This window comes from Chinchilla lanigera, unplaced genomic scaffold, assembly GCF_000276665.1.
Source record: "Chinchilla lanigera isolate Chin_1 unplaced genomic scaffold, ChiLan1.0 scaffold00052, whole genome shotgun sequence".
Classification (NCBI taxonomy): Eukaryota; Metazoa; Chordata; class Mammalia; order Rodentia; family Chinchillidae; genus Chinchilla; species Chinchilla lanigera.
Genome location: NW_004955453.1, coordinates 11345274 through 11371946, shown reverse-complemented (window position 1 = coordinate 11371946; position 26673 = coordinate 11345274). Strand labels below are relative to the sequence as shown.

Genomic DNA, 26673 nt, shown 5'->3' with positions numbered 1-26673 from the left:
TCAACACAGAAAACAAAATAACAATTTTTGAAATAAAAAATAATGAGACACAGATGAAATCTCAGACTTTCAGTCCTCCCAGAACAAGTCCAGGAGACAACAATATAGAGGAAAATGGAAGACACACACCTGAATTTTTTGAAATGATAACAACTAAAGAAACAAATCCATGGGGCTATACAGGAAATCAGATCAGAAATAATCTCTCAGGTTAAAAAATAAGCAATGTCAACATTTATAAAGGAATTGCTCAGCAAATCTAGAATAGAGATAAATAAAAAAATAGATGATGATAGGAAAAGGATGTAAACTCTGAAAGATCAATATAGGAAAGAAAGAGAATACATGAAACAAATTTAAACAGATATGCAGGAAATTAAAAATTAAATTGGAAGCAGGCAAAACTGAATGAAACTAAAGATAGACTTTCAGACCTGGAAGACAAGATTGAGGCTATGATCTCAAAAGGAAAGGTCTCTTAAGAACAACAAGGGATCAAGAAATAACAATTCAACCGCTACAAGACAATACCAAGAAAAATAATATAAGACTGAATGGTGTCAATGAAAAAGCAAGAGTCAACATAAATGACATAAAAAGACTATTTGCAGAAGTAACAACAGAAAAGCTCCCAAACATGAGAACAGAATTTGATATACAAATAAATGAAGCATATAGAACTCCAAATAGCCATGACCAAAATAAATCTACACACAGACATATAATAATCAAGATTCCAGAAATTCAGAACAAGAATAGGATATTAAAAGCTGTTATACAAAAGAAACAGATCACCTACAAAGGAAAGCCCATTAGAATCATGGAAGACTTCTCAACACAAACCCTCAAATCAAGAAGAGCTTGCAGTGAAATATTTCACATCCTGAAAGAAAACAACTTCCAGCCCATTGATGTACCCTGCAAAGCTATCTTTCAGAATTAATGGAGAAATAAGATACTCTGATGATAAAGAACAACTGAAGAAATTCATGACCACCAAACCAACGCTACAAAGGGTACTGAAAGATATTCTAGACAGTGATAAAAATGACCACAATTCTAAGAACAACAACACAAAGAAACCACTAGGCAAGGTAAGCAATTAAACAGAGGGAAAAAGCAAGGAACCAACACTGACATAAACATGATAAAGATAAGCCAATTCACATCAGTTATAACCATCAGTGTAAATGTCCTCAACTCTCCAATCAAAAAAACAGACTGGCAGAGTGGATCAAAAAACAAAATCCAACAATATGCTGGGTACAAAAGACACATTTAACTCAAAAAGAAATTCATAGACAGAAAATCAAAGGATGGAAAATAATACTCTGTGCAATAGGAACCTAGAAAAAACAGGGGTAGCTATTCTGTTTGCACACAGTGTGAACTTCAAACCAAGAAAGATCAAGAGATAAAGAAGGTCACTACATACTTGTTAGGGGAAAACTTCCAGAGGAAGAGATAACAATCATAAGTATGTATGCACCAAATACAGGAACACCAAACTATTAATAGTTAACTAATAGTTAATTAAATAAGACAAATATTAATAGACATGAAAAATTAAATAAGCAATAACACAACTGTAACAGGGAAACTTAATATCTTATTGTCACAAAAAGATAAATCAATTAGACAAAAAGATTAGCAAAGAAATATCACAACTGAACCAAAACTGTGAACAAATGGACTTAGTAGATATTTGCAGAGTATTCCACCCAACATCATCAGAATACACATTGTTCTCAGCTGCACATAGGATGTTTCGTAAAACCAACCATATATTAGCCCGCAGAACATGCTTAAGTAAATGCAAAGGAATTGAAATTATCGCATGTATATTATCTGATCATAGTGCAATGAAATGGAAATTAATGGCAAAAGAAACCACAAAAACTCCATAAACACGTGGGAATTACATAACACACTCCTGAACAACCAGTGGGTCACAGATGAAATTAAAGAATAAATTAAACAATATCCATAATTAAATGAAAATGCAGATGCAACATACTAGAACCTATCAAGAAGATAAAAGCAGTCTTAAGAGGAAAATTTATATTGGTGAATTCTCACATCAGGAAAACAGAATGAGCACAGATAAACAACCTAATGTTGCACCTCAAGCTTGTAGAAAAAGAAGAGCAAGTGAAGCCCAAAATCCATACAAGGGAGGAAATTATGAACACCAGAGCAGAAATTAACACAATTGAGACTAAGAAAACAATACAGAGAATTAATGAATCAAAGAGTTGGTTCTTTGAAAGAATAAACAAAATTGATAAACCCTTAGCCAACCTTATCAAAAAAGGCAAGAAAAGACTCAAATTCATGTACTGAGGAACAAAAAAGCTAAAATCACTACAGGTGCTGTGGAAATTCATTTTTTATTTTATTTTATGTTTCTGGTACCAGGAATTGAACTCAGGACCTTGTGCTTGCCAGGCAAGTGCTTACGCCACTGAGCTATATCCCTGGCCCCTTGTGGAAATTCAGAATATCATCAATACTTACTTCAAAAATTTTTACTTTCATAGGCTGCAAAACACAGAAGAAATTGACAGATTTCTAGATATGTATGAATTACCAAAGCTGAATCAAGAAGATATAAAAATTCTGAATAATCCAATATCAATGAATGAGATTGAAAATGTAATTAAAAACTTACCAACAAAGAAAACCTCAGGTCCTGATGGATTTACTGCTGAATTCTACAAGAAATTTAGAGAAGATTTAATGCCAATACTCCTCAAACTCTTTAATGAAATTAAAAGTGAAGCAATACTCGCTAACTCATTCCTGGAGGCAAGTATTGCCCTGATACCAAAACCAGAGAAAGATCTAACCAAAAAGAGAACTATAGGCAAATCTCTCTAATGAACATACATACAAAAATCCTCAATAAGTTAATAGCAAATAGCATGCAATAACTCATCAAAAAGATAATACATCATGACCAAGTTGAATTCATCCCAGAAAATGCAGGGATGGTTCAGCATATACAAATCAATAAATATAATACAGCATATTAACAGAGCCAAAAACAAAAACCACATGATCATCTCAATAGATGCAAAAAAAGCTTTTTGATAAAGTCTACCACTCATTCATGATAAAAACCCTACAGAAAATGAGAATTAATGGTCTTCACCTGAATCTGATAAAATTCATTTATGACAAAGCAACAGACAACATCATTCTCAATGGACAAAAACTGAAAACTTTTACTCTAAAATCACGTAGGAGACAAAGATGTACACTACCACCACTCCTATTCAATATAGTTCTGGAGACGTTAGCCAGAGCAATTAGACAAGAGAGAGAAATGAAATGAATAAGAACAGGAAAGGAAGAAGTCAAATTATCATTTGCAGATGACATGATACTCTACATAGAAGACCCCAAAAACTCCACCAAAAGACTTCTAGGTTTAATAACCAAATTTATAGCATAGCTGGATACAAAGCCCTCAAAAATCAATAACATTCATGTACACAGACAACAATCTCACTGAGAGAGAAATCAGGGAAACCACACCCTTCACAATAGCTTCCAAAAAAGTGAAATACTTAGGAATCAATCTAACAAAAGAAGTAAAAGATCTATACCTTGAAAATTATAATACTCTGAAAAAGGACACTGAAGAGGATGTCATAAAACAGAAAGATAGCCCTTGCTAATGGATAGGAAGAAGCAACATAGTGAAATTGGCCATACTCCCCAAACTGTTATACAGATTTAATGTAAGACCAATAAAAATACTATTAATTTACCTCAGAGGACTGCAGAAAACATTCATTTTGAACCAGATGAGACCTAGAATAGCAGAAGCAATTCTGGGCAATAATGGCAAGGCAGGAGGCATTACAATCCCTGACTTGAAATTATACTACAAAGCTACTGTGATAAAATCAGCATGGCACAGGCAAAAAAGCAGACCTGAGGGTCAGTGGAACAGATTAGAAGATGCAGACACAAATACAAACACACTCAGCTACCTTATCTTTGACAAAGTGGTCAAACATGTTCACTGGAAGAAAGATAGTCTCTTTAATAAATGGTGCTGGAAAATCTGGCTCTCCACATGCTGAAGACTAGAACTAGACTCATTTCTATCATCAGACATTAAAGTCAAAATGGATCAAAGATGTAAATATTAAAACAGAAACACTAAATCTACTGGAAGAGAAAGTAGGTAGAAATCTTGAAGACATAAGTCTAGGCAGAGAGCTCATGAACAAAACCCAAACTGCATGGGAAATACTTCAAAACACTGGGATCTCATCTTATTAAAAAGCTTTTGCATATCAAAAGAAATCACCAATAAAGGGAAAAGAAATCCCACAGATTCGGAAAAAATTGTATCCAATTGTCCCTCAGTCAAAGGACTTCTGTCTAGAACATATAAGGAATTGAAAAAAATCAGGCCCCAAAAATTCAAAGACCCAATCCAAAAATGGGCATGTGTGATGAGTACACACTTCTGCGATGAAGAAATACAAATGGCAAACAAGTATATGAAAAAAAATTGGTCATTTGAGAAATGCAAATTAAAACAACATTGAGATTCCATATCACTCCAGAAAGAATGGCTATCATCAAAAATATCAACCAATAACAAATGCTGGATAAGGCTTCTCCACTATTGGTGGGTGTAGTGGATTGATAACTGGTGGTCAACCTGTAACCCCCAGCTGAACTGAATGAGTGTGGTGCTGGGTGTGGGAGGCCCACCTAGGACTGTGGCCAGCAGCATAAGAGGCAGACCTGGAGAAGAAGAAGCAAGCTGTTGGGAGCTGAAAGAGACCGTGGGGAGCTGGCTTTCCTGATGAACTTGGCTGTTTTCATCCTCTGAGGAGCTCGGGACCTCGCTGGCACTGAGAATGGCTTTGGTTCACTTTGGGGAGCTCTGGTCCTCACTTTGAGCATCGCTTCCTGGTTCCAGAGAGAAAGATGGTGCACTGCCAGCCTCCTGAAAAAGCTTGCTGCGTTGGCTTCCCTGATGGGAACTGGGCCATCCTGGTCATCGGAGGAGCTCAGGACCTCACTGTTGCCGACGATGGCTGTGGTACCTTTTGGGGGAGCTCTGGTTCTTCTGAGCATCACTTCCTGGCTCCAGTGCAGATCCCTCAGCCTGCTAGCATAGGTCCTTCATCCTGCTGGCACAGACTTTGTAGATTCCACTACTGACCTTTGGGCCTTCCCAGCAGATCCGTGAAACAGGCCTGCATGAGACGTTGTTGTGGGCTCTGGGCCTCCAGTTGGATTCGTGGGAGGCATTGTTATGAGCTCTGGGTATTCAGCTCGACTCATGTAAGACATTGTTGTGGGATCCAGGCCCTCAGCTAGATTCCTTGGTCTTAGTGTGTGGACAGATTTCCTGCACTCTTTTGTATACTCTTCTTTGGGTGACTATTATAAATAATCATATAAAGTATGTATCCTCTATTATATTGTTCCCCTTGCAAAATAAGCCCCAAACCAACACAGTGGGAGTGTAAACTGGTACAGCAACTGTGGAAATAAGTATGGAGATTCTTCAAAAACCTAGGATTAATGGTCCCATTTGACTCAGCTATTCCCCTTCTGGCTATCTTCCCAGAAAAATTAAAAACATCATACCACAATGATATATGTGCACCCATGTTTATAGCAGCACAACTTGTAATAGCTAAATCTTGGAAACAACACCAAAGCACTTAAACCAAGGAATGGATAAAAAAATATGGTATTTTTATACAGTGGAGTACTACTCAGTCATAAAGAAGGATATACTTGACACTTTTGTAGGTAAATGAATGCAACTTGAGACCACAATCACTAGTGAAATAAATTCAACTCGTGTAAACATTATATTGCCTACCTGGTGTGAGAAATTGAAAGAGAATGTAAGGTCTAAAATGTACAACAGATATTGTGAAATGGGATGAAATTGTTAAAAAGAAAAAAAAAAACGGGATAAAGAAAAGGGGGAAGAAAGGCAGGAAAAGTGAAAAAATGCAAGTTAATTATACTATTACTGTCTCTTAGTTCACAGAACAGGAATGTTTATGCTTATATCGATTGGAGAATTTTTTATGCCCCATCTTGTACTCTGAGTAACCACTTTAAAGAAAATAATATACAGTGTATTAACTATCATTATTCTCCTATCACCTTGTCATGAAATTTTGTTTTACCTTTTTTCCACAAAATAAAAAAAAAAATTTGTCATTTTGAATCACTGTTTATGGTAACTTTTTATGGCAGTCGGTGGTGGTTACCATTATTTTAATTCACAATTTTGCCGCAACAGCCTACCTCCTGTGGGTGACAAATGAAGCACACAGTTTGCATAACTGCTTTTCCGAAACTTGCTGTCACTGTGAGATCGGACCCACCCAGTGAGCCCTGAAGTGGAGCAGGCTTTCCAGATCAGGTTTGGTTCCTCTCCCAACCCACAAAGTAGTCCTGTGGCTCCCAAAGATGCTTCACAATCTGCAGCAACTCTGGATCCTTGGGAAGCATTAGACTGACCCTTCCTAGCATAGCAGGGTGAAGATGATATTCAAGGTAGGAAAGTAGGGATCTAATATTTTCCCTGTGACTGACTACAGTAAATCAATGTTCTTATCCAATTCTGTCATCCGGGGATAAGAACAGATCTTACATTTCTGTCCAAATCTATAAAGAAAGATGACTGCCATCATTCATAACAGGAGATATGCAAATTAAAGCTGCCATGAGATACCAGGTTTATCTTATAAGATTGGCAAGGACTGAAACATTTGGTAATACTGTGCAGCCAAGGGCATAGGATAGGCAGTTTCTTGGACTAGAGTAGAAGTGGTTACATCACTCCCTAGAAGCCAATTTAGCAATGACTAAGAAGTACAAATACATATATCTTTCAACTCGCCAATCTTGTTATTGCTACAAGTCTCTTATACCAGAAATACAGGTGAAAACAAAGGTTGTGTATAGCACTGTCTTTAGTGTCTGTGGAAACAACCCAAATGTACATCAGTATAGAACTGTTAAAATAAATCACAGTGTATAGAATGGAACCCTGTGTGTAGTAAAACAGGGAAAAAAAATCCCATACTGATATAGACCAATCTCTAAGTGTGTCATAAATGAGAAAAGCAAAACAGAGAGCATTGTGTAAAGAATACTACCATTTGGGTATCAAAAGAAGAGAAAAACAATATATTTGCATTTACTTACATTTGAGTGAAATTCCTTCCACCGGGGAAAAAAAAATATCTGTTTAAAATTGAATTCATTGGTCTTGAAGTTAACCCACATCTGCAGATGTTCCTGGCTTTCCAGATACCATTCATCCAATAGAAAACTTCCCATTAATTTCCTGGGAACACTGCTTTCCTTGTGTCCTTTGTTTACTTCACCATGACTTACTGCCTTAAACACACAATACACTATTAACCCACTGCTGTAAAGACACATGTCTCCCCCACATTAACTTCCATTGCTCAAATATGGAAACTTTCTGCTCCAACCAAAATCATTTGCTCACCCACCTCAGACACACTGAACTGTCCTGTCTTACAGAGCAGTTTTGATGAGATGATTGGTGAATATTATCAATTGGCTTTTCTACATCTATCAAAAAGATCATACATTCATTTCCCAGCCCTGCTCTTAAGTAACACAGCATCACACATTTGATGCCTTAATACACCAGAAATTTGTTATTGCACTGCTCTGTCAGCTAAAACTCCAAAATCACAGTGCCCTGGTCACTGAACCCTGCAAGGGAATCCTCCGAGCTTACTCCTTGCGCCTCTTGGTTGTGGTAATGTTTAGCGATCTGTGGCTTACAGCTGCACCAGTCTAATCTCTGTCTTCATCACTGTGTGGCCTGCTTCATACGTGTCTCTATGTTCGCACAGCTGTCTCAGCACTTGAACACATGAGTCATAATGTGTTATGGTTCCACCCTGTTCCACTCATCTGAACTAATTACATCTGCAACAACCCTATTTCCAGATAATGTGACACTCTGAGGATTTAAGGACTTCAATATATCTTTCTGGGAGAACACAATTTAACCTATTATAGATCATACTATATTTATCCTTAGCTCTATTAACATGACATAATATTGGTGGGTTTTATAATAATTAACCTTGTGCTACTAAACAAATCTCAGACTTGGAATGTAGCTCAGTGGTAGAGCACTTACCTTGTGTGTACATGGCCCTGGGTTCAATTCCCTGATCCATGAATGAATATAGGATGTGTTTGACCTCCAGGGAGCCTTGAGATGGTGACAGCCTCAGCAAAGAAGTGTGTTGCCACCTTATGAGAAACCCAGGGCCAGAGGATGCAGCTAACGTGCCCCTGGATTCCCAACCCATGGAAATGGCAAGATAATAAATGGTGTGCTCATCCTGTACTTGTGGGATAATTTGTTACACAGCAATAGATAACAAACACAGAGCTCAAACTCTACCTGTCCTGTCCCAGCAAACTGCCCAGTGGAAAACTGAAAAGACCAGTGATAATTTGGATGTAAGTAGTTCTTTAGAGAGCTAAGTCTGAGTCAGAATTTAAAATGAAATGTGTACCTAACACCAAAACTTTTCACTTCAAAGTGAAGGTATTTTAACATCGTTCTATTGCAAGATCCTCATTTTAATTTATTAAAGATATGCCAACTCTTCCTTAAAATGCCCTATTTTTAGACTTTCCTTTTAGAAGTTGTATTTGTACATGAGCATTTAGAATGTGCCAAATTAAATATGGACCACTTACATAAAGTTGGGTTGAATTTACAACATGGATTTCTATTTTACAGCATTTTAATGAACACTAGTTTATTTTGCTATCTGGGTGAAAAAAGAAAAGAAAGAAAGAAGAAAGAAAGAAAGAAAGAAAGAAAGAAAGAAAGAAAGAAAGAAAAAGAAAGAAAGAAAGAGAGAAAGAAAGAAGAAAGAGAGAAAGAAAGAAGAAAGAGAGAAAGAAAGAAAAAGAAAGAAAGGGGGACAGGGGGGAAATTGAAGGGAAGTAAAGAGAAGGGAAAGAAATGCAAGAGAAAGGAAATAAAAAAAGGTAAAGATTTGTCTTTCTTATCTTCAAATATGGTGATACAGTTGAAGCTGAACAGAGACGACATTTCCAAGCCTTCTCCATGACCGTAAGACTAATCTCACTGAAAGCAGTCAAGCAGACTGAAAGCTAAACTTTTGCTTCACTTGCTCTTTATGAAATTGCTGCTTGCAATACTCACTGTCTTCTCCTTTCTAGGAGTGGGGACACGCAGATGTCCCCATAATCCAGTTTCAATTTTGCCATATAGGACAATGACTTAGTGTTGGTTCCAGGGCACAGGAGAACAATGCAAGGAAAGGAACCTGATCCATGGGTAGCATCATGGAGCAGAGCTTCCTGCCAACCTCAACTATTCACTTGACCTGCAGCCTGAAAGAGATAAATGTGCACATTTTTAAAGCCACTTTACTATGAGATCTTCTGTTACAGCAACTTAATCTTTATTAACCCTAATATATCCATCACTGACTCCTCTAAAGTGGCACTGATACCCATGATGAATGCTTTTATTATGTATTGCAAATATATACTAATAATTTTAAAAAGAATAGAAAAAAGCTCACTGCAGAACCACATGAAAGGAGAAATTCTCTTACCGCCCTGAGAGGCGTTTGTGTCTGCTGACTATCTCTTCCCAGGCTAGCTCGCTCCCAGTCTGGGACCACACTGGAGTCCAGGACTCTGCCACATGAGGTCTGGCCAGCACCTTAGTCTGTGTGAGACTCTCATCCTCTCTGCATAAAGTAGAAGAAATGATCCCTGCTTCCCAGGGCTGTTTCGGGGACTACCGGAGCCATTTGGGGACACACTTAGACCAACAGCTAGTGTGAAGCAAGCAGGATGAAAATTCCTTCTACGGCACCATCTCCCCTCCCAAGGCCCAAGAGAAGGATACGAAGCCATTCGGGAGGGATGCAGGAAGCAGTGGCGGGTATTTCACCCTAGGTACAGTCACAGTTGTCCCCACTTGTCCTGGGGGATACAATCCTAACCCCAGTAGCTGTTGACACAACATGTGGTACCCATCCCTGTACATGCTGTGCTTTTTCCTATGCATACCCGCAATAACATCTAGCGTACAAACAAGAGATTAGCAACAATAACTAACATGAGACACAGCTACACTAACACATTAAATAATGTTATGTAAAACTTTAAAAGTATGCCATTGAATAATTGTACTATATGCACAGTTGTGCAAAGTACAAATAACTGGATTTCTGCCCTGAAAAAAAGACAGTTTTAAAAAATAATTCTCCCATCCAAGACCAATATGAAACTACCAAGGAATTACACGCTATTTCTCTGGCACGTCTTGTCCTTGTGACCCAGGCTACGGGTGACTACTATTTACCATCTCTAGACTGCTACAGCAGTCTTTCTGCTCTATGACTTCTCAAAGGTGTTGACTCTGTCAGACTGGTTGGGAGATTTGTGTTCAGCACTTCAGTCTGTGCCTGACAGGGTGGCTATCACCACCCATCCTCAGCTGCTCAGTCAGCCTGGGGATGTTGAGAACCAAATTCTCCTGAGGGTCCTTCCTACATTGGATGGCTCCAGCGCTGTGCATACGGTTAGGACTGTCTCACCAAGAGCCTGTCTGGAAAGTTTCATGACAACCTTATAGGAAAGGAGTGGGGAATATTGTTTCATCACAGAAAGAAATTAAGGCCCTTTATAATATAGCTCACTCCACGAATTACTGGAAGCTTTAATCAGAGATCAATGCGCTGTTGGAAAGTCCCAATTATTTTTGGTGTTATATCTATGCTAACTGTGCCATGTTTTGATTTTGCCTTTTTTCTTAATTGGGAGAAAGAAAAAATCGAAGCACTAGATTTGGGAGACACATGATGGAAGTTGCTTTCACAGGCGAACATATTTCCTTAGCCCACAAACGGAACAAGTTCTAAATTACTGCCACTCCATCTTTTAAGACTAACCCTCAGGGAGTGGTCCCAGGGCCTGCATATCATAGCAAGCAGCACGGTGAGACGGGCTGCTGTCCTGGGACAGACATCTCTGCGTGTGACCCAGCAGTGGTGAGACACTTCCAGGGGGTGTGACAGCAGCCCTGTGCTGCTTCTGCTAGAGGAGCCCGTGTTGCCTAGAGTTTCACTGGTCTCTCAGTCACCTTGACCTTGCTCACCAGCTAGGACTGAGAAAACGACAACTAGGGCTCCAGGAAGACCAAATCATCCTTAGAAGTTACATCTCAAAGGCTTTCAGGCCTGCGACAACTGGATAAGCAAGGTGGTGGCAGGTGTTCCTTCCCTGCGCTTGCGCAAACAAATACGCTTTGCTCGGGCAGCCAGGAAATCCGCAGCCTTCTGCTGCAAACGGAAGACAGGACGGGGTTGTTGCAGGCTGAGGAGGTGCACAGGTCTTCCTTTGGGGTCTCAAAGACTCTCAGGCAGATTTAGCAGCGGTGAAGGAAAATCAAGCCCAGACCTCAGCCTGCGTCCTGTGCTGCTCTGCTGCTTACGGGGGGCAGGTGCGGCGAGATGCAGGCTCCTCCTAGCCGTCCTCCTTGGGTCTCAGTCCCTGAGCGAGCGATCTGTTCCGTCCTCCTAGTGTTTCTCAACCAGAGGCACAGCCGAAGCAAGAAGTAGAAGAGCGAGATTAGGGTAGCAACGCAGTAAACCAACGCAGTAAACCGAGATAAGAGCAAGTTTCCTCTCCACCTCCTAAGAATGCTTCCCTGTCTCCAGCTCGCATGGCCGAGCTGAGGACGGCCCGCGCACACTTCCTTGAGCAAGACCGAGAGTGTGTAGACTCCAAGGCAACGCTGCACCAGGCAGAGTTAGGAAAGAACTTGGGGAATCGTGGGAGCTAGTCTTGCAGGAAGCGGGCAAAGGTGGAGCGGGGAGCTGGCGAGCAGGATCAGCTCCCCTGGGCGCAGGAGATGGAGGTGGGTTCTTGTGGGGACGCCAGCGCTCAGATCGGTGTCCCGGGCAGGGCAGGAGCACAGCGCGCGACCCTCGGTGCCAGCCCGGAGGGAGAGGGGCGCGGGGCGCAGGAAGGCACAGTCCACGCTAGCTATCCTCCATCCAGGCGAGAGTCCCCCAAGGGGAAAGCAGAGGGGACTCCCGGCCGCTGGGAGCCAGGGCCTGAGCGAGAGGAGCCCGGCCCTGCGCAAGGTGGAGGCGGACACCTGGGCTGGCGCGCCGAGGGCGGGCTCTAGGATCCGCGCCCGCACCTGTTGGCCGACGCCGGCCCCGCCCAGGACTGGTGTGCCAGGCCGAGCGCGGACGCAGGGACCGCGGGACCGATCGGACCGCAGGCACCGCACGGCCCGGGCGCGCACAGCCCCGCTCGCCATGGCCGCGCTGCTGCGGAGCCTGCAGGACTCCCAGCTCGTGGCCCGCTTTCAGCGCCTCTGCGGGCTCTTCCCGGCGCTGGAGGCAGGCGCTGCCCCTGAGGCCGGGCATCTCCAGGCGGCCGAGAGCAAGGGCGGCGGGGACCCGGCCAATGGGCTGCGGAGAGCCGCGGCCCGGCAGGTAACCGTGGGCAGGTGTCTGCCGGGGACGCGGGGGAGGAGGGGCAGCCGTGCCGCAGCCGGGAGACTGCGGTCCGGGCGACTCCGCGACGCGGGCGCCGTGAGCGCCAAGCCACCGGGCAGAGAGGAGGGCGCCGTCCTGGGCTGCTGGGTCCAGCGCTTGTGTGCCGGGAGGGAGACCTGGCGGAGGAGGGGGTCCGGTCCCTGGCGCCCTCCAACGCTGCCAGGTCTTGGCAGACTTAAACACACCCGGAGCCTTTCATGCTGTCTGCTGGGGACTTTCTAGTTCTGCGGATAAATTCACGGTCATGCACACCCTACCAAATGCGTACGGTTACGTAAGGAAAAGAGGTGTGGGGATGTCCTTGGCGCTTCCCCTGGAGGCGTTCTGAGAATTCCCCTGGGACTCTGCGTTTCCACCCCATCTCCCCCTTCCCTCCTCCGCACGAACCTGGCTGTTAGGGGCTCGGGCGCTCCCTTTACCGCGGCAAAGACGCAACTTAGACTTCCAACCTCCTCCCCCGCCCCGGGGATGGAGATCCGCCAGCGCCTCCCTTGGAAAGTGGTACCCGTGGCTTTTTGCAAAAACACGCAGCACTTCCCTGTAGCCGTGCACAGCCTGGTTACACAACCCACTGCGGCTCTGGGGACACCTGCGTGCGGGAAAGTCGCAGTGCACAAGGACTCCCGGCGGGAGGGGCCAGACGGACTGCTGGAGACCGTGCGTGTCCACCCGGGGCACCTCGGGAGCTGCCCTTTCCCTGGGCAAAGTAAAAAGTGTAGCCCAGGAGGACAGAGGCAACATAATAACAACTGCCAAACCCTCACATCTATTCTTCCTAGAAGCCTCTGGTGACAGGAAGGCAGTATTTATGTTTACATTTCTGGATTTGGTAAGTAAGAAATTGCAGAAAACCTGGTTCCGGTGCAGAATGGAATATTACGAGCACCGAAGTACAGAATTCACCGGGGAGGCTGCGAGTGCATTGTGTATCCACTGCAGAAAGATCCTCCTCTGTAGTTTTTTTTGTTTTGTTTTGTTTTTTTCAGCAGCTGTTTCTTCCCTGTCTCACGTGACATACTAGCAGCTTTCATAGGAGTTTAGGCCTCCGCCCTTTCCTCTGGCTTTGTCTCAGAAAAGGAGCAGAGCTGGGGACAGAATTCCCAGTTCTGTGCCCCAGAGGTGCTCGGCATTTTCTAGATACACACAGCACTGACACCCACAGGTAGATACCACAGGGGGTGAGCCCAGGGGCAGGCTTTTCTCTTACCATCTAGCATAGGTCTTCACTCATCTGGGTTATGAAGAGTAAGAGAGCTCAAAATTCAGGATAAGAAATCCCTGTACTGGTGCTAATTGGGAAAATATTAACTTGAGATCATGAGTGGTTTTAATAGTGGGTTGGTTTCAACTGACTTGGGCAAGTTAATACTTTTCAGATACAGTGCACGGGAAGTTCCCAAGAGGAAATGGTTACATACCTGGCCCTGAGAACTTATAGGACAGTACAGGAACAATCGAGGAAACTTCCTCAACAGGCCTGCTTTCCCTCTGCCTTGGGCATTTGCCCAGGCTGTGGTTTGCCTGAACTGTCTGCCTTTTTCTAAATAACCTCCGGCCACCTGCCAGCTTTTAAAAATCGGTTCTTAAGAGAGCAGGCTTCTTGGAGCCCTAACCCTAACCCTAACCCTAACCCTAGCCTTCCAAGGTGACTCCTCCTACCCCCTCCACCTCCCTCTTCAGTTTGCAGTGCCAGGGATTAAACCAGGTCTTTGCCTTGAACTACATCCCCAGCCTTTAAGTTTTGAGACAAGGTCTTGCTTTGTTGCTAAGTTACCAGCCTAAGCTTAAACCTGTGATCCTCCTGCCTCAGCTTCCCTGAGTGCTGGGATGACAGGCATGTGTGACACCCGGCTGTTCCTTTGCTTCTTTTGGTTATTCCTTACAGCATTTGTTGCACTGTGTAAATATGCTTTTGTGTGAATAGCTGATTACACCAATCTCTTCTTGTAGATGGAAGCTCTAAGAATACAGGAAATTTATCTGCTATTTTCTCTCCCAAGGCTTGGCATGTAGTAGTGATATAGGAGAAGTATAACTTGCAACCTGCTAGACGTTAGATTTGCTGAGTTTGTGTGCCTTGAAATCAATGAATCCTAAAGGACAAATGACATTAAAAATAGGAAAGGTTTATTGGGGAATAGCAATAGCTCCTGAGGGACAGGAGGGGCCCAGAAGTGGACTGTCAACAAGGCCTTTCGTCAAGGGTGATTTATACAGCAAAGTCACAAATGTGGGTACAACATGAGTCAAACTGTAGTCAATCTATAAGATTACAAGTATAGCCACTTAGCTAATATGACCCAATATGGAAGTGGGGCACATCGCAAGGGCACATGGGTGACATCCTTAATCTTGGCTTATCTGTGACTTCTGAAATATTTCGGGGAAAGGATGGGCCCAGGTGTTCTGGTCACCTACCCAGGTATGTGATGTATGTCTGGATTTAATGGACTGAGTGTTTCCATTTGCAGTATAATCTCAATTTTCCATTCATCCCTTAGGGGAGAATGCAAATCTGGCCATTGTGACTTTAGTCTCCAGGACTTGCCTTTTTCAGATGCGCCTCCAGCCGCAATTGTGATGTCTCGATCTTTCACTGACTTCCTTCAGAGCCCAGTCCCTTTCTGACTGTGTGTTATTTTAAAAAGAAAAAAAAAATACAGAATTATCTATTAATTTTTATGTAACTTAGCTTCCGATAATAGTAGGAGCTCAGTGAGTTTTGTGAATACCTGAGTACAGATTGCAGTAGAAAAATCAAAATTTTGAACAATTAAACAGTGAATACCGAAAAGCTAGTAAAAATCCAAATACTTTTTCCACATAGCCTAGCAGGCAGCACTAGGACATTCATTTTAAAATTCTTCAGAGTGGTCAATTCTTTATTTGAGGAACTTTAGATCTCAATGAATCTAATTTGCCTTCCATAGTTTCTACTTATTTTAATCCTTAACACTGGACAAGTGCAGAAATGATAAAGGACTTCCTTTATAAATTCCTGTAACACTACAAGAGGTTAGCTTAAAGATTAACTATGTCTCTTACAAGGCAGGCTAAGCTTGGCTTGGACAAACATGGAATAAATGGGCCTGGACCTTAGAAAATGCCCAATAAATCTGAGTCCTGAAGGGTGAAGTGACTTGTGGGGGGCTGTCTGGATGTAAGCACAGTCAGCAGAAGCCAGATCTCTTGACTGCCAACTTTAAATTTCTTTCCACTGCCACTTCCGGGGGGAAAGTCTAGCGCTTCCCTGTGTCTGACTCACTCAGGGTGTGTGAGGTGTCAGTCCTGGCTGGAGAGAGTGGAGATCAGATGGAAAGAGTGAAGGAGGAGGTATCACTTGCAGTTTTCCAGGGTAACCCATTTGCAGTATTAACAATCTGAGTGTGTTCTTGGTAATCACCTTAGGAAGGGATATCCTAAGCAAGTGGCAGCAGTACTAGGACCATGCAAGGGAGACAAAATTATGTTTGTTCTGAGGTCAAGCCAACCTTGGATGCAATGGTGTTTTGACTTCTAACATTTTTACTTACTCAATGCCATTGTGTTATTAGGTAGCTCCTTCTAAAAGTGGCCTGCCAGTGTAACACTACCAGGTTCTGAGTTGTTCGCCTCTCCCCCCTGGAGTTAGATTCCAGGTTCTTCTTGTCTCAAGCAAAGACCTGAACAAAATGAGCAGAAAGCAGTGGCAAAGTTTATCAGAGAAAGTAAAAGTGAAGAGCAAGAGACAACTGGTTCTGCAGAGCAAGCTTGGGTTGAGTAAAAGGGAAAAAAGTAATATAAAAGGATGCCCTGGTGAAAGCTAGGTGGGCTACTGTGAGGAAAGTCAGGATAGCAGGCTCCTCCTGGTTTCTGCATGCTTGTATGTTGTTCAAATCTCAGGCAAACTTTCAAGAACTTTACATATAGGTCCTGAGAGGCAATGCTGGGATCCCACACCTTGGGCTAATGTAAGGTCTAGGCCATCCTATTGGAAACTTGCTGAATTTCTGGGGAGAAGTCTGCATATGAAGCTTTCAAACTGTTCTGCACAAGTTTTCTGAGATCCTGTAATTGAAAGGCCACGCCCACTTCCCCAGCCAGCTTTTCCATACCCTAATCTCCTGTGCCAGTTTTATTTAGCTAGACTGTACTGTGCCCTTCCCCACCATTAAAACAGACTGGAGATAGCCCAGCACGGTGGCACACACCTGTAATCTGAGCACTGGGGAGGCTGATACAGGAGGATCACCATGAATTCAAGACCAACCTAGGCTGCCTAATAAGTTCAAGGCCAAAACTGTCTCAAAAAACTGGAGGGGCTGGGGATTTAGCTCAGCCGCACAGCGCCTGCCTGGCAAGCGCAAGGTCATAAGTTTAATTCCCAGCACTGGGGGTGGGGTGGGGGTGGAGACTGGAGATGATCTTTCCAAATACCACTGTGCTCACTAAATAGTTTTTGAAAAATGCTTAGACAGCTCTAAAGTTGGATTGAGGAAGTCAAAGATGGGTAACTTCCCTCTTGAAATATTTAAGGTCCAAGTCCGTTCACCTATAAAACCCCATCCTTGAATTTCCTGACTTGTTAAGCTAGAACTAGGAGACTGGATCTGGCTGTGTCTCTCTGTGTCATTTGAATTTCTCTGGTCCTCCAGTGTCCCACCTGGAAAATGAGAGGAATGGAATACAACCATGGTTTTCTAACTCCAACTATATCTTACAGCCGCTTAGAGAAGCTTTAAAAACAAAACTAACAAACGCAATGTCCAGGATCCAGGTCAGAAGGGGAGTCCAGAGAAATGACAAGCAGCTGAGGAGCTCTGAATTCTGTTTTCTGGGACTTCCTGTCCCAAGTGTGTTCAGTATGAGGGTAGCAATGGCTGGATACAGAGGCCATGGCAGCTGGAACATTCTGGCTTTATCATAATTAAACTGGCCAACAGGTCAGACTTCAAGTGTTGATTATCCCTAGTTGGATGTTCAGGTTTCATAGGGTAAATGAGCCACTTTGAAAATGTACGTTTGATCATTTTTCTGGTTACAGATGCTATCACCATTCAGAGGGAAAAACAGGAAAACACAAAGAAAAAGTTTATCTATGACTTTGTACCACTGACTTCTACCTAAAGATGATCACTCAGGAAATAATTCAACTTGAATTTTTTTCTGGTCCTTTTACCAGAATACCTCTTTCTAAAATGGGGCTTGCTGATTAAATGTTACCAGGTACTGGGCTTCATTCAAAAGGTATATTCAAAGAATTGAATGAAACGAGCAAAAAGCCCTGGTAAAGTTTATTTGAGAAAGTAAAAGTAAAAAATGAGCAAGAAACTGACTCTGAGAGCAAACTTGGGCCAATTATAGAGAAGAAAGCCAGATAAAAGAACATTCTGAAGAAAGAAGTACGAGCTATCATGAGGAAAACCTTAGCTTTGCATCCTTACATGTTGTCTACATCTCAAAGAAACCTTCAAGAACTTCTACATAGGGTCATGCTGGGCAGTGCTGGAATCCCAAGCCTTGGGTTGATGTCAGGTCTAGGCCATCAGATTGAAAACCTGCTCAAATTCTCAGAAGGAGTCTGCATGCAGGGGTTTGGGAAACATTCTGCAAATATTTTCCAGGATCTACTAATTAACAGTTCACACATATTTCTCCAGCCAGCTTTGCCATGCCCTGATCTCCTATCTTAATAATGCATTGATTTTGAAGCAAATGTACCATACTGATATAACACGTTAGTAATAGAGGTATCTGAGCACAGCATGGTGGTACACACCTATAATCCCAATATTCTGGTAGGGTACTTCACAAGGATCACAAATTCAAGGCCAGGCTGGACAACTTAGCAATATAGCAAGACCTTATCTCATAATAAAAAATAAAAAATAAAAGTCTGCAGATGTAGCTTAGAGCAAAGGCCCTAGATTCAATCCTGAGTATCATAAAAACAAAACTACAAAAGAAAAAAAGAAAGGCAGAGAGAGAAAATGAGAAGAAAGAAAGAGTAACTGAGTATAGAATATACGGGTAGATATGGAGTATATGAGAATTGTATATTTCTAAATTTTGTGTACATTTAAAACAGTTGTAAAAATTAAAGTCATTTCAAATTCTATCAAGGCAGTGCTTATAGAAGAGAGTACAAATATGGGATCATTTACAAATATGTAAGAAAGGTAGGAAAAAATCAACATGGGAGAATGAAGCATCTTGGAGTAAGCAGCTTCAGCCTAAAATAGTGCAAAGGAAATAAGGTTCTGGTAACTCCAGACCCAGTGAGCTGAGCTGTCAGAGGGGGGCTTCTGGAAGAAGTTGAGGCCTTTAGTAGAGAAAAGTGGACTTGCGGTGGAGCTCAGTGGTAGAGCACTTGCCTAGCATGCAAAAGGTCCTGCATTCCATCCCCAACACTTCAAGAAAAAACATTCTTACTGGAGAAAGGCAACCACAACCAGGCAGGAAAAAGTGGGAGAAATACATCTTAAACTTCTATTCCTGTGCTCTCTTTCTCTCATCCTGCTGGTGTCCCCTTGGGTACATTCCATCAGAAGCCAGGTGAATGCAGGACTGCTTTGGTCCATACAGGTGAACCTCCCTGCAGAATGTTGTAGGGCAGATATGGAAGGTGAATGGAGACTCCCTGGAACAGGGTACATAAAGAGATCGGTGAGGTAATTCTGGCTGAAGTGGTGGATTAGGACCAGAGTCTTAGATTGAAGCCTTAATGTGGCTTTGAGCAGAATTTAGACTTTATCTATTTCATCCCTCATGCCAAATCAGAACTGGCAGCTTAGAACACTGACTTAGGAAGCAATCTTAGGGTCTCTCTGTGGGAGAGATTGGTGGTGATGCCTTTAAGACATAGCGATGTTAGGACTGACATGAAATCAAATTTTAATGTCTGTTTGGATGGCTTCGTGCTATTTCTGGTGTCTCTCTTGTACACAGATGGCTTAGAGGAAAGATACCACAAATGGCTTCTTTAGACACCATGTTTTGAATCACGGGAACCCATCATTATGGTACCAGCTGAGTTAATCTGAGATCAGCTCTAGGTCAGAAGCAGTCTGCTTCAGACTGGAAAGCATCCTATGAAATGGCCCAGCATGAACTTCAGATACCTGGTCTTTGCATGTTGGATGGGGACTAGGAGAACCAATCAGATTGCTCCCAGAAGGAGGTGGAAGGTAAGACCCAGACAGAGAGACATAAGCAATAGGCTGCTGGTCCACCTCAGAAACAGATATAGGCCATTAACAGGCTTGAGACAGAGAAAGCAATAGGAATGCTGATGCCACAGATAGAGAGGAGAGCAGACAGTGTACAGCCCCAAGAAAGAATTCCAAGTCGAGAAAGGAGCTGAGACTTGAGGATAGTAGTCTTGACTCCTGCACATGGGCTGTGGAAGCAACTGCTAAGTTTGGGAATAGAGTGGCTTCAGGAGGATTTCATGGAAAGGAGCTGGCCCTGCAAGGCCGGTACCACTATGGCCTTCCTTTCTGGGGAAACGTTTAACAACTCCCCTCACCAGAAGTAACCACTGAGAGTCTCCCCATGCAACCAGAATGTGCTGGTCCTTAGCACTTTGAAGGACTTGCACATAATTACAATTCAATCATTAGTTCTGTGACTTCTTGAGCTGGGAATGGTGGAAGGTGAGAAAGAAAATAGAGAGTATAGGTTACGTTCTGTGTACCCCGGGCCTGACGTGTGCCTGGAACAGGGCAGGTACTTACACTGCCTGTTGAATGGCGGCATGAAGGGTATATGAAGTGGGTTCCTTCCCACTTTATGGCATCATAAAGCTGATCACCTGCTCTCCTCTGATAGCTGGCGGGGGGGGGGGGTAATTAACCCTGCACACTTTACCCGGTTGAGTCCTCTTTTTATTTAATAATTACTTTCAGGGCTGACTTCTTCCTTTTTAGCCAAGAAACCAAGGAAGCGTTTGATTAATGAATAACTTTTCAATTGTGTTTTTTTTTTCCTGTTGAACACCATGACGGGAGTGCAGGCGCTACTTAAAAGGTGTTGGATGGTACACTGTCCGTCACGTTAGCAAATGTGACTCCAGTATGACATTTTAGGAAGGCTGTTGGCAGCAAGCCTAGGCCAATGTTGACTTTCTTCACTTATAATTATGATGTCCAGTCTTTGACATTTTGAAAAAGCACTTGTGCTTCTGTGGGTGTAGTTCTTGGTTATGATTCAACCCTCTGTTGTCCTGGTATGAATTGTTTCCTGAGCAAAAGCATCCTTGCACTGTATGTAGCACATGATTTCTTAGGGGAAAGCGCTGTCCCAGTTCCCAGGCAACACAAACACAGTGGTCCTCGCTGTGTTAGGATCTAGGAAAATGCCAGGATGTGGGACATCCACTCATCTTCATTATTCTGCTTGCCGGCCTGCCAAGATCCATTCCACATGTTGAGAAAGTGAAACACTGAAAAAGTCTAGTCAAGACTAATTCACATTTTTCTTCCCCTTTTTGCTTCAAACATGGAATAAGTTCATTGACAAAGTGTGTTAAAAAAATAAAGGAAAAATCCTTAGGTGTGGCCTGGGGTGGGTTAAACAGGAAGAGATCACTTAGTATCTTGAGCATGGGGCTTGGTTGTTTTGTGACAAGGAAGAGTGGTTACCCAAACTGTTTTGAATAACACACACACACACACACACACACACACACACACACACACCTCTCACACACGTATCCTCCCTCAGTTTTATACCTCACTTTGTTGCTTTGTTAGTGCTGTTTATTTGGCAATCATAGCTTCTCAAGAAATAGACCCTGTATTATTTGGGTGTACGATTTCTCTAAATGGCAAAAGTTTTGCTTCCATACATAGACTTTCACGGGAAACACTGATCAGAAGAGAGATTCCTGCGGGTAGAAGAAGGATGGATGATGGTGAGAAAGTGGGCTCCTAGGGATAAAATGATGGGAGATGAAACGCAAAGGGGGGATAAAAGGCAAGAATGAACATTTTTTTGTTTGCAGTTTAAAAGATAATCCTCTTAAGGAACAACTGAAAGTGGCTGTGAGATAGAACATCCAAGGTTTTGTTTAAAGTGGGGTGGTGAAGAGGTTGTTCAAACGTGGTTGTATTTTCTTCCCTTCTGAATGTTGATCTTTTGATGATCTTCAGCTAAGATGCCCCAAATTTTTAGAATAGTTGGTACCATTTCCAACCATCACAGTAATATATACTTTTGTCAGAAATACTGAAGAATACAAAACTCTTGACATATTCACGCCTCAGAAAAATATATTTTTAAATTTTTTTATTTTAAAGAGAGTAGTAAAAGAAAAAAAAAGAGTAATAGCAGCATACCAACGTCACAAACATAAACAAGACAAAGCAAGAACATTAAAATTGACACATGGTTTCAAAACAAAATGATAGGAATTAACAGTGGTTGTTATAGAAAAAATATATTTTATAGTGTCTTGCTTCCTTTTCTTTCCATGGTGATACAGAATATTTAAGTTATGAGCATACCATCTACATGGAGTATTGGAATTTGCTTTTTTCCACTCATGCCATAAACATTTTTATTGAATTTTCTTTATATGATTTTAATCATGGCAAAATTCATCACTTTATAGTGATCTCATGATTCACATCTTTGAGTCATTTCAGTGTTTATCTTTGTATCTCAATTTAAGTCCAAATATCGAAAGGCTGGTCTCAGGGCTCGTCACACTGTCACATTTCTTTTGCCAATTTTCCTCCTGGAAATCATGTACCAATGATTGCTTCCAAAAACAACTCAATTCTGCTGGCCTGTTGTCAGCATTTGCTATCATCTTTTTTTGTCATTGTTTTTTCAAATTAATATAACTTTCACATAGTGAGTGCACAGATCTTAAATGTACAAACTGGTAAGTCTTCTAGATGTCTGTATCCCTGTGACTATCACCATGGTGAAGATTCCAGAGACTCAATAGTCAATACCATTCTCACCCCCTGATGGTTATTATTTTCCCTTCTATGTCTCTGAACTGGCTTCACCTCTTCTTGAACTCACACAGATGAAATTATATAGGATGTGAAGCAATAGTATTTTCACTTTTCATGCCATGTGGTGTCCAGTGCATGCATAGATGACAATTTACCATATTACTGTGTATGCACGTTGAGGTTATTACAGACAAAGGCAACACTGAATATTTAATTTGTTTAATTTTTACCTCTCTTAAAATAACTTAAAACTTTACAAATTTTGCAAAACTAGTAAAAATTTTTCATAACCTAATATTAGAAATTCTCCTAATATTAGCCTCATATTATCCCACAGTACAATAATCAAGATGAGGAAATATTATTTAACCTATAGACTGTATTTAGATTTTGCAAATTCCCTTCACTAATGTCATTTTGTTCTTCTGGGCTCTAACCCAAAATCATAAATTGCATTTAGTTGACATGTCTCTCTAGTCCAAAGTGGATCCAGCCTTCAGTCCTTGTGTTTCCTGACTTTGTCACATGAAGAGCCCAGGCAAATTATTTTCTCAAGTATACTTCAGTTTGTTTTTGCCTGTTATTTCCTTAGGATTACACTCAAGTCCTGTTTATTTGGTCAAAGTACACAAGCAAGATGCTCAATTCTCCATGCATACGGAGGAACAGAGTGTTAACTTATTCCATTGTTGGTGATCTTAACCACCTTCAAAGGGATTTCTTCCATGTTACTGTTTTTCTCTTTGTAATTAATAAGTATCTTGCAGACTGCTATTCTGAAATGTTCTAGATATCTCTTTCCTCTGCATACTTTCATCCACTAGTTTTGGGGTCCATTAGCAAAATGTTCTTTAAAAAAAAATCTCCCCCCAACAATCCGTTTTAATAAAAAGTAATCTGCCAATATGGTAATAAAGAAAAATATTTTATTTGACTTTTGTATTGCTTTGATCTCTAACAAGATAGAATATTCTCCTTATTAGAAGATGCTTATGTTAAAATTTTTTTATTAATGTGCTGGTCATACACTTTATCCACTTCTCCCACTGCGATTTTAGTCTGTTTTTTTCTTACTGGTTTTTGGTATCTTTCCTGCTTGGCTATTGTGCAGCAAAATTATCCATTGTACATGCTTAGCAAAAGCTTACAGTTAGTGTGCTTCTAATCTTTCCTTGCAAGGGGAGTGTATTTGGAATCTTTGGGAGAGAAGGGAGATGAAGGAAGGCAACTCTCTTCCAGGTATCTGCGGTTTTAGCTGAGCCAGGACTGGTTCTTGTCCTCACCAGCTAAGGTCTGCTGTGCCTTGTGAAATGTTTGCACTAGGGTTAGGGGAAGAATACATTCTCTGGTTAGTCCAAGCCCTGGAAACAGTCTATAGCTAGAGGGCATTACCCACATTTGTAATAGCGTCCCACTGAAACACGAAAGTGAATTTGTTCTGTTATGCGTTGCAGAGGCTGGCAGACATCTCCAGAGGCCCCACCTGAGTTCTCCCAGATTTGGTCTTCTCCTCCCTAATGGCTCTTAGGGTGGCCCCAGGACTGCCATATTTCCATGCCCAGTTATATCACACGTGTCCTCAAACAGAATGGGGTGACTAGCCCCCAAAGTTATGCAGCAGTATACTTGTATTTCTGAATAACTGTTACTATTGGAGAGAGGAGGGACTAATGTTCATTGATCACTTCACCTTGCTTCTGTCTAAGCCCATCTGATACTACATGTCCTATTTTATTGTCCCCAAATTCTGTTCCAAGAAATTATATAACCTGATCCACCCTATGGGTTATAAATGGTCTAGCCCCTATTTCTTCCTGCTTGCTACCCTACTGCCATTATAGGAAAAGAACTGCGGTTCTCCACACGTGTTCTGAGTACTTCCTATTATACGCAGGTACACCTGCATAGATTATGGAGCCTATAATAAGTTACAGTAGGCTCATAAACAATACTTTCATCTAGTTTTATAACAATTTACTTGGTAATCAGTGCTTTTTTTTTCCCCCACCCTAACTGACCATAGACCCAGATGACTCACCAGATAAATAATCAATTATGGAAAAAATGTTGCCTTGGGAAAGCAACTTGCTTATATAACATTTATAAATTAGTATTAAATATACATGTGTTATATAATGCACAGTTGCCCTCCTGGGCCTTGACCCCAGAGACAGGAAAACTTATTCATGGAAATCTGTATATGATTGCTCATGGCAGCTTACCAAAAAACTAGACAACAAAATATCCCTCACAAGAAGAATAGTTAAATATACTGTGACATATCCATGCTATGGAGCACTGTTCGACAATATAGAGAGATGAAGCGTTAACACATCAACAACTTAGAAGGACCTCAAGGGCATGATGCTGAATAGAAAAGCAAATCTCAAAAAATCAAGTACTAGCTAGGTGTGGTGGCACATGCCATATGCCTGCAGTCCAAGATACTCAGAGTCTAAGGCAGCAGAATGACTTGAGCCCAGGAGTTCAAGACCAGCCTGAGCAACACGGTAAGACCATGTCTCAAAGAAAGAAAATCTCGTAATGTATGGTTCCATTTATTTAACATTTTTGAAATGACAAGAATGTAATGGAGTTGGGAATGGAGAATGATGATTAGAAAGAAGTAGTGCATAAGGGAGGTCACTGTGGTGAGAGAGTAGTTTTGTGTCTTGAAGAGAGTGGTGGTGTGGCTGGAATCTCCTGGCTACACAGAAATGTTATTGTAGCACCTAGAAGTGGCTCATCAATTATACCTCACAGGGTTCTGGGCTGCTTGCCTCTGCTTCTGGAGTTATTTCAGGTTCCTCTTGTCCCAAACAAAGAATTGAATAAGATAAGCAAATGGCAGTGGAAAAGTTTACTTGAAAAATTAAAAGTGAAGAGCGAGGGAGGAACTGGCTCTATAGAGCAAGCTTGGGCCAAGTAAAAGAGGAAAAAGCAAGATAAAAGAACATCCTGGAGGAACCAAAGTGGGCTATCTTGAGGAAAGCCAGGATAGCAAGTGCTTCTTGGTGTCTGTGTCCTTTTATGCTGTCCTAACCACGAGAAATTTTGCAAAAACTTCTACATACAGGTACTGAGAGGTGGTGCTAGGCACCCCCACCCCACCTCAGGTTGACATCAGGTCTAGGCCATCCTGTTGAAAACCTGCTTGAGTGCTCACAGGAAGTCCACATGCAGGGCTCTGGGAACCGTTCTGTGCATATGTTCTGGGATCTTGTAATTAAAAGGACAGTCGTGCTTTCCCAGCCAGATTTGCCACACCCTAATCTCCTATGCTGTGGTGTCAGATTTACAGCTTTGATACTGTGCTATAGTTCATAGGGTGTAACCACTGTTTGAACAGGGGTGAACCCAATACAGGACATTTTATATTCCCTCTGTAACTGTTTGTGAATCTGTGATTACTTCAAAAAAGGAGAAGGCTGATACTGCCTTGTAGCATTGGCCCTGCCATCCTTCTCACAGCTGGTCCTGCAGATACTCTGCATGACACACAGAGCAGCATTTAGATTTTCCTCCACGGCGCCGCTCCATCTGGCCATGTTGTTGTGGGTCTCCAAGCCTTGGGAGTTGGCAGTAAACCTTTTGCTCACTGACCTTTTCGACCCACCCAGGCAGAACACAGAGAAGTGACGGTCAAAAACAGCACATTTGTCCTTCACTTTATTGTGACCAAGTTATTTGTAGCTGAAGATATTTTATGGTTTTTTTTTTTTTATTTTAAAGAGAAAACAATACAGAATTTCAAAACAAGATGATGGTAAATTAACAATGCTTATTATATTGCATATCATGGTTGTTTTCTTGTCCTTTTTTTGTCACACTGTTCAAAATAGGTGTTCCTGCCAGACCAAATTCACACAGCGAATTTTCAGTGTCTCTTCTAGTTGTCTTTTCTCACTTCAGTCTAAAGTCAGGCTCAAAATCGCTAATCCTCTGCTTCCCCCACTACCGAATGTCTGCCTGCCCAGCAGGCATCTCTGGAACCCTAGACGCTCACTCTCCTTTAGCCAGGAAACCTCTTAGGAGACTCCCCTGGGATCTGCACACTCTTCTCCTTTTCCACCCGTGATTTGTTCCTGCTGCTTGGCTTTAGCTGG

General features: G+C 42.0%; 1 protein-coding gene across 2 annotated transcripts in view; it reads left to right on the top strand.

Annotated features, from left to right (window-relative positions):
- The first annotated feature begins 9956 nt into the window (after positions 1-9956).
- The window catches only part of Sgpp2 (sphingosine-1-phosphate phosphatase 2), a 117914-nt gene continuing 101197 nt past the window's right edge, over positions 9957-26673 (top strand). The window contains exon 1 of one of the 2 annotated variants that reach the window (XM_005395497.2): positions 9957-11968. In XM_005395497.2, the coding sequence (XP_005395554.1) occupies positions 11963-11968 (6 nt within the window). In that variant the 5' untranslated portion in view covers positions 9957-11962. Of the gene's footprint in view, positions 11969-12280; positions 12558-26673 lie in introns of those variants that run through there. The other variant, XM_005395495.2, reaches the window with a different exon arrangement.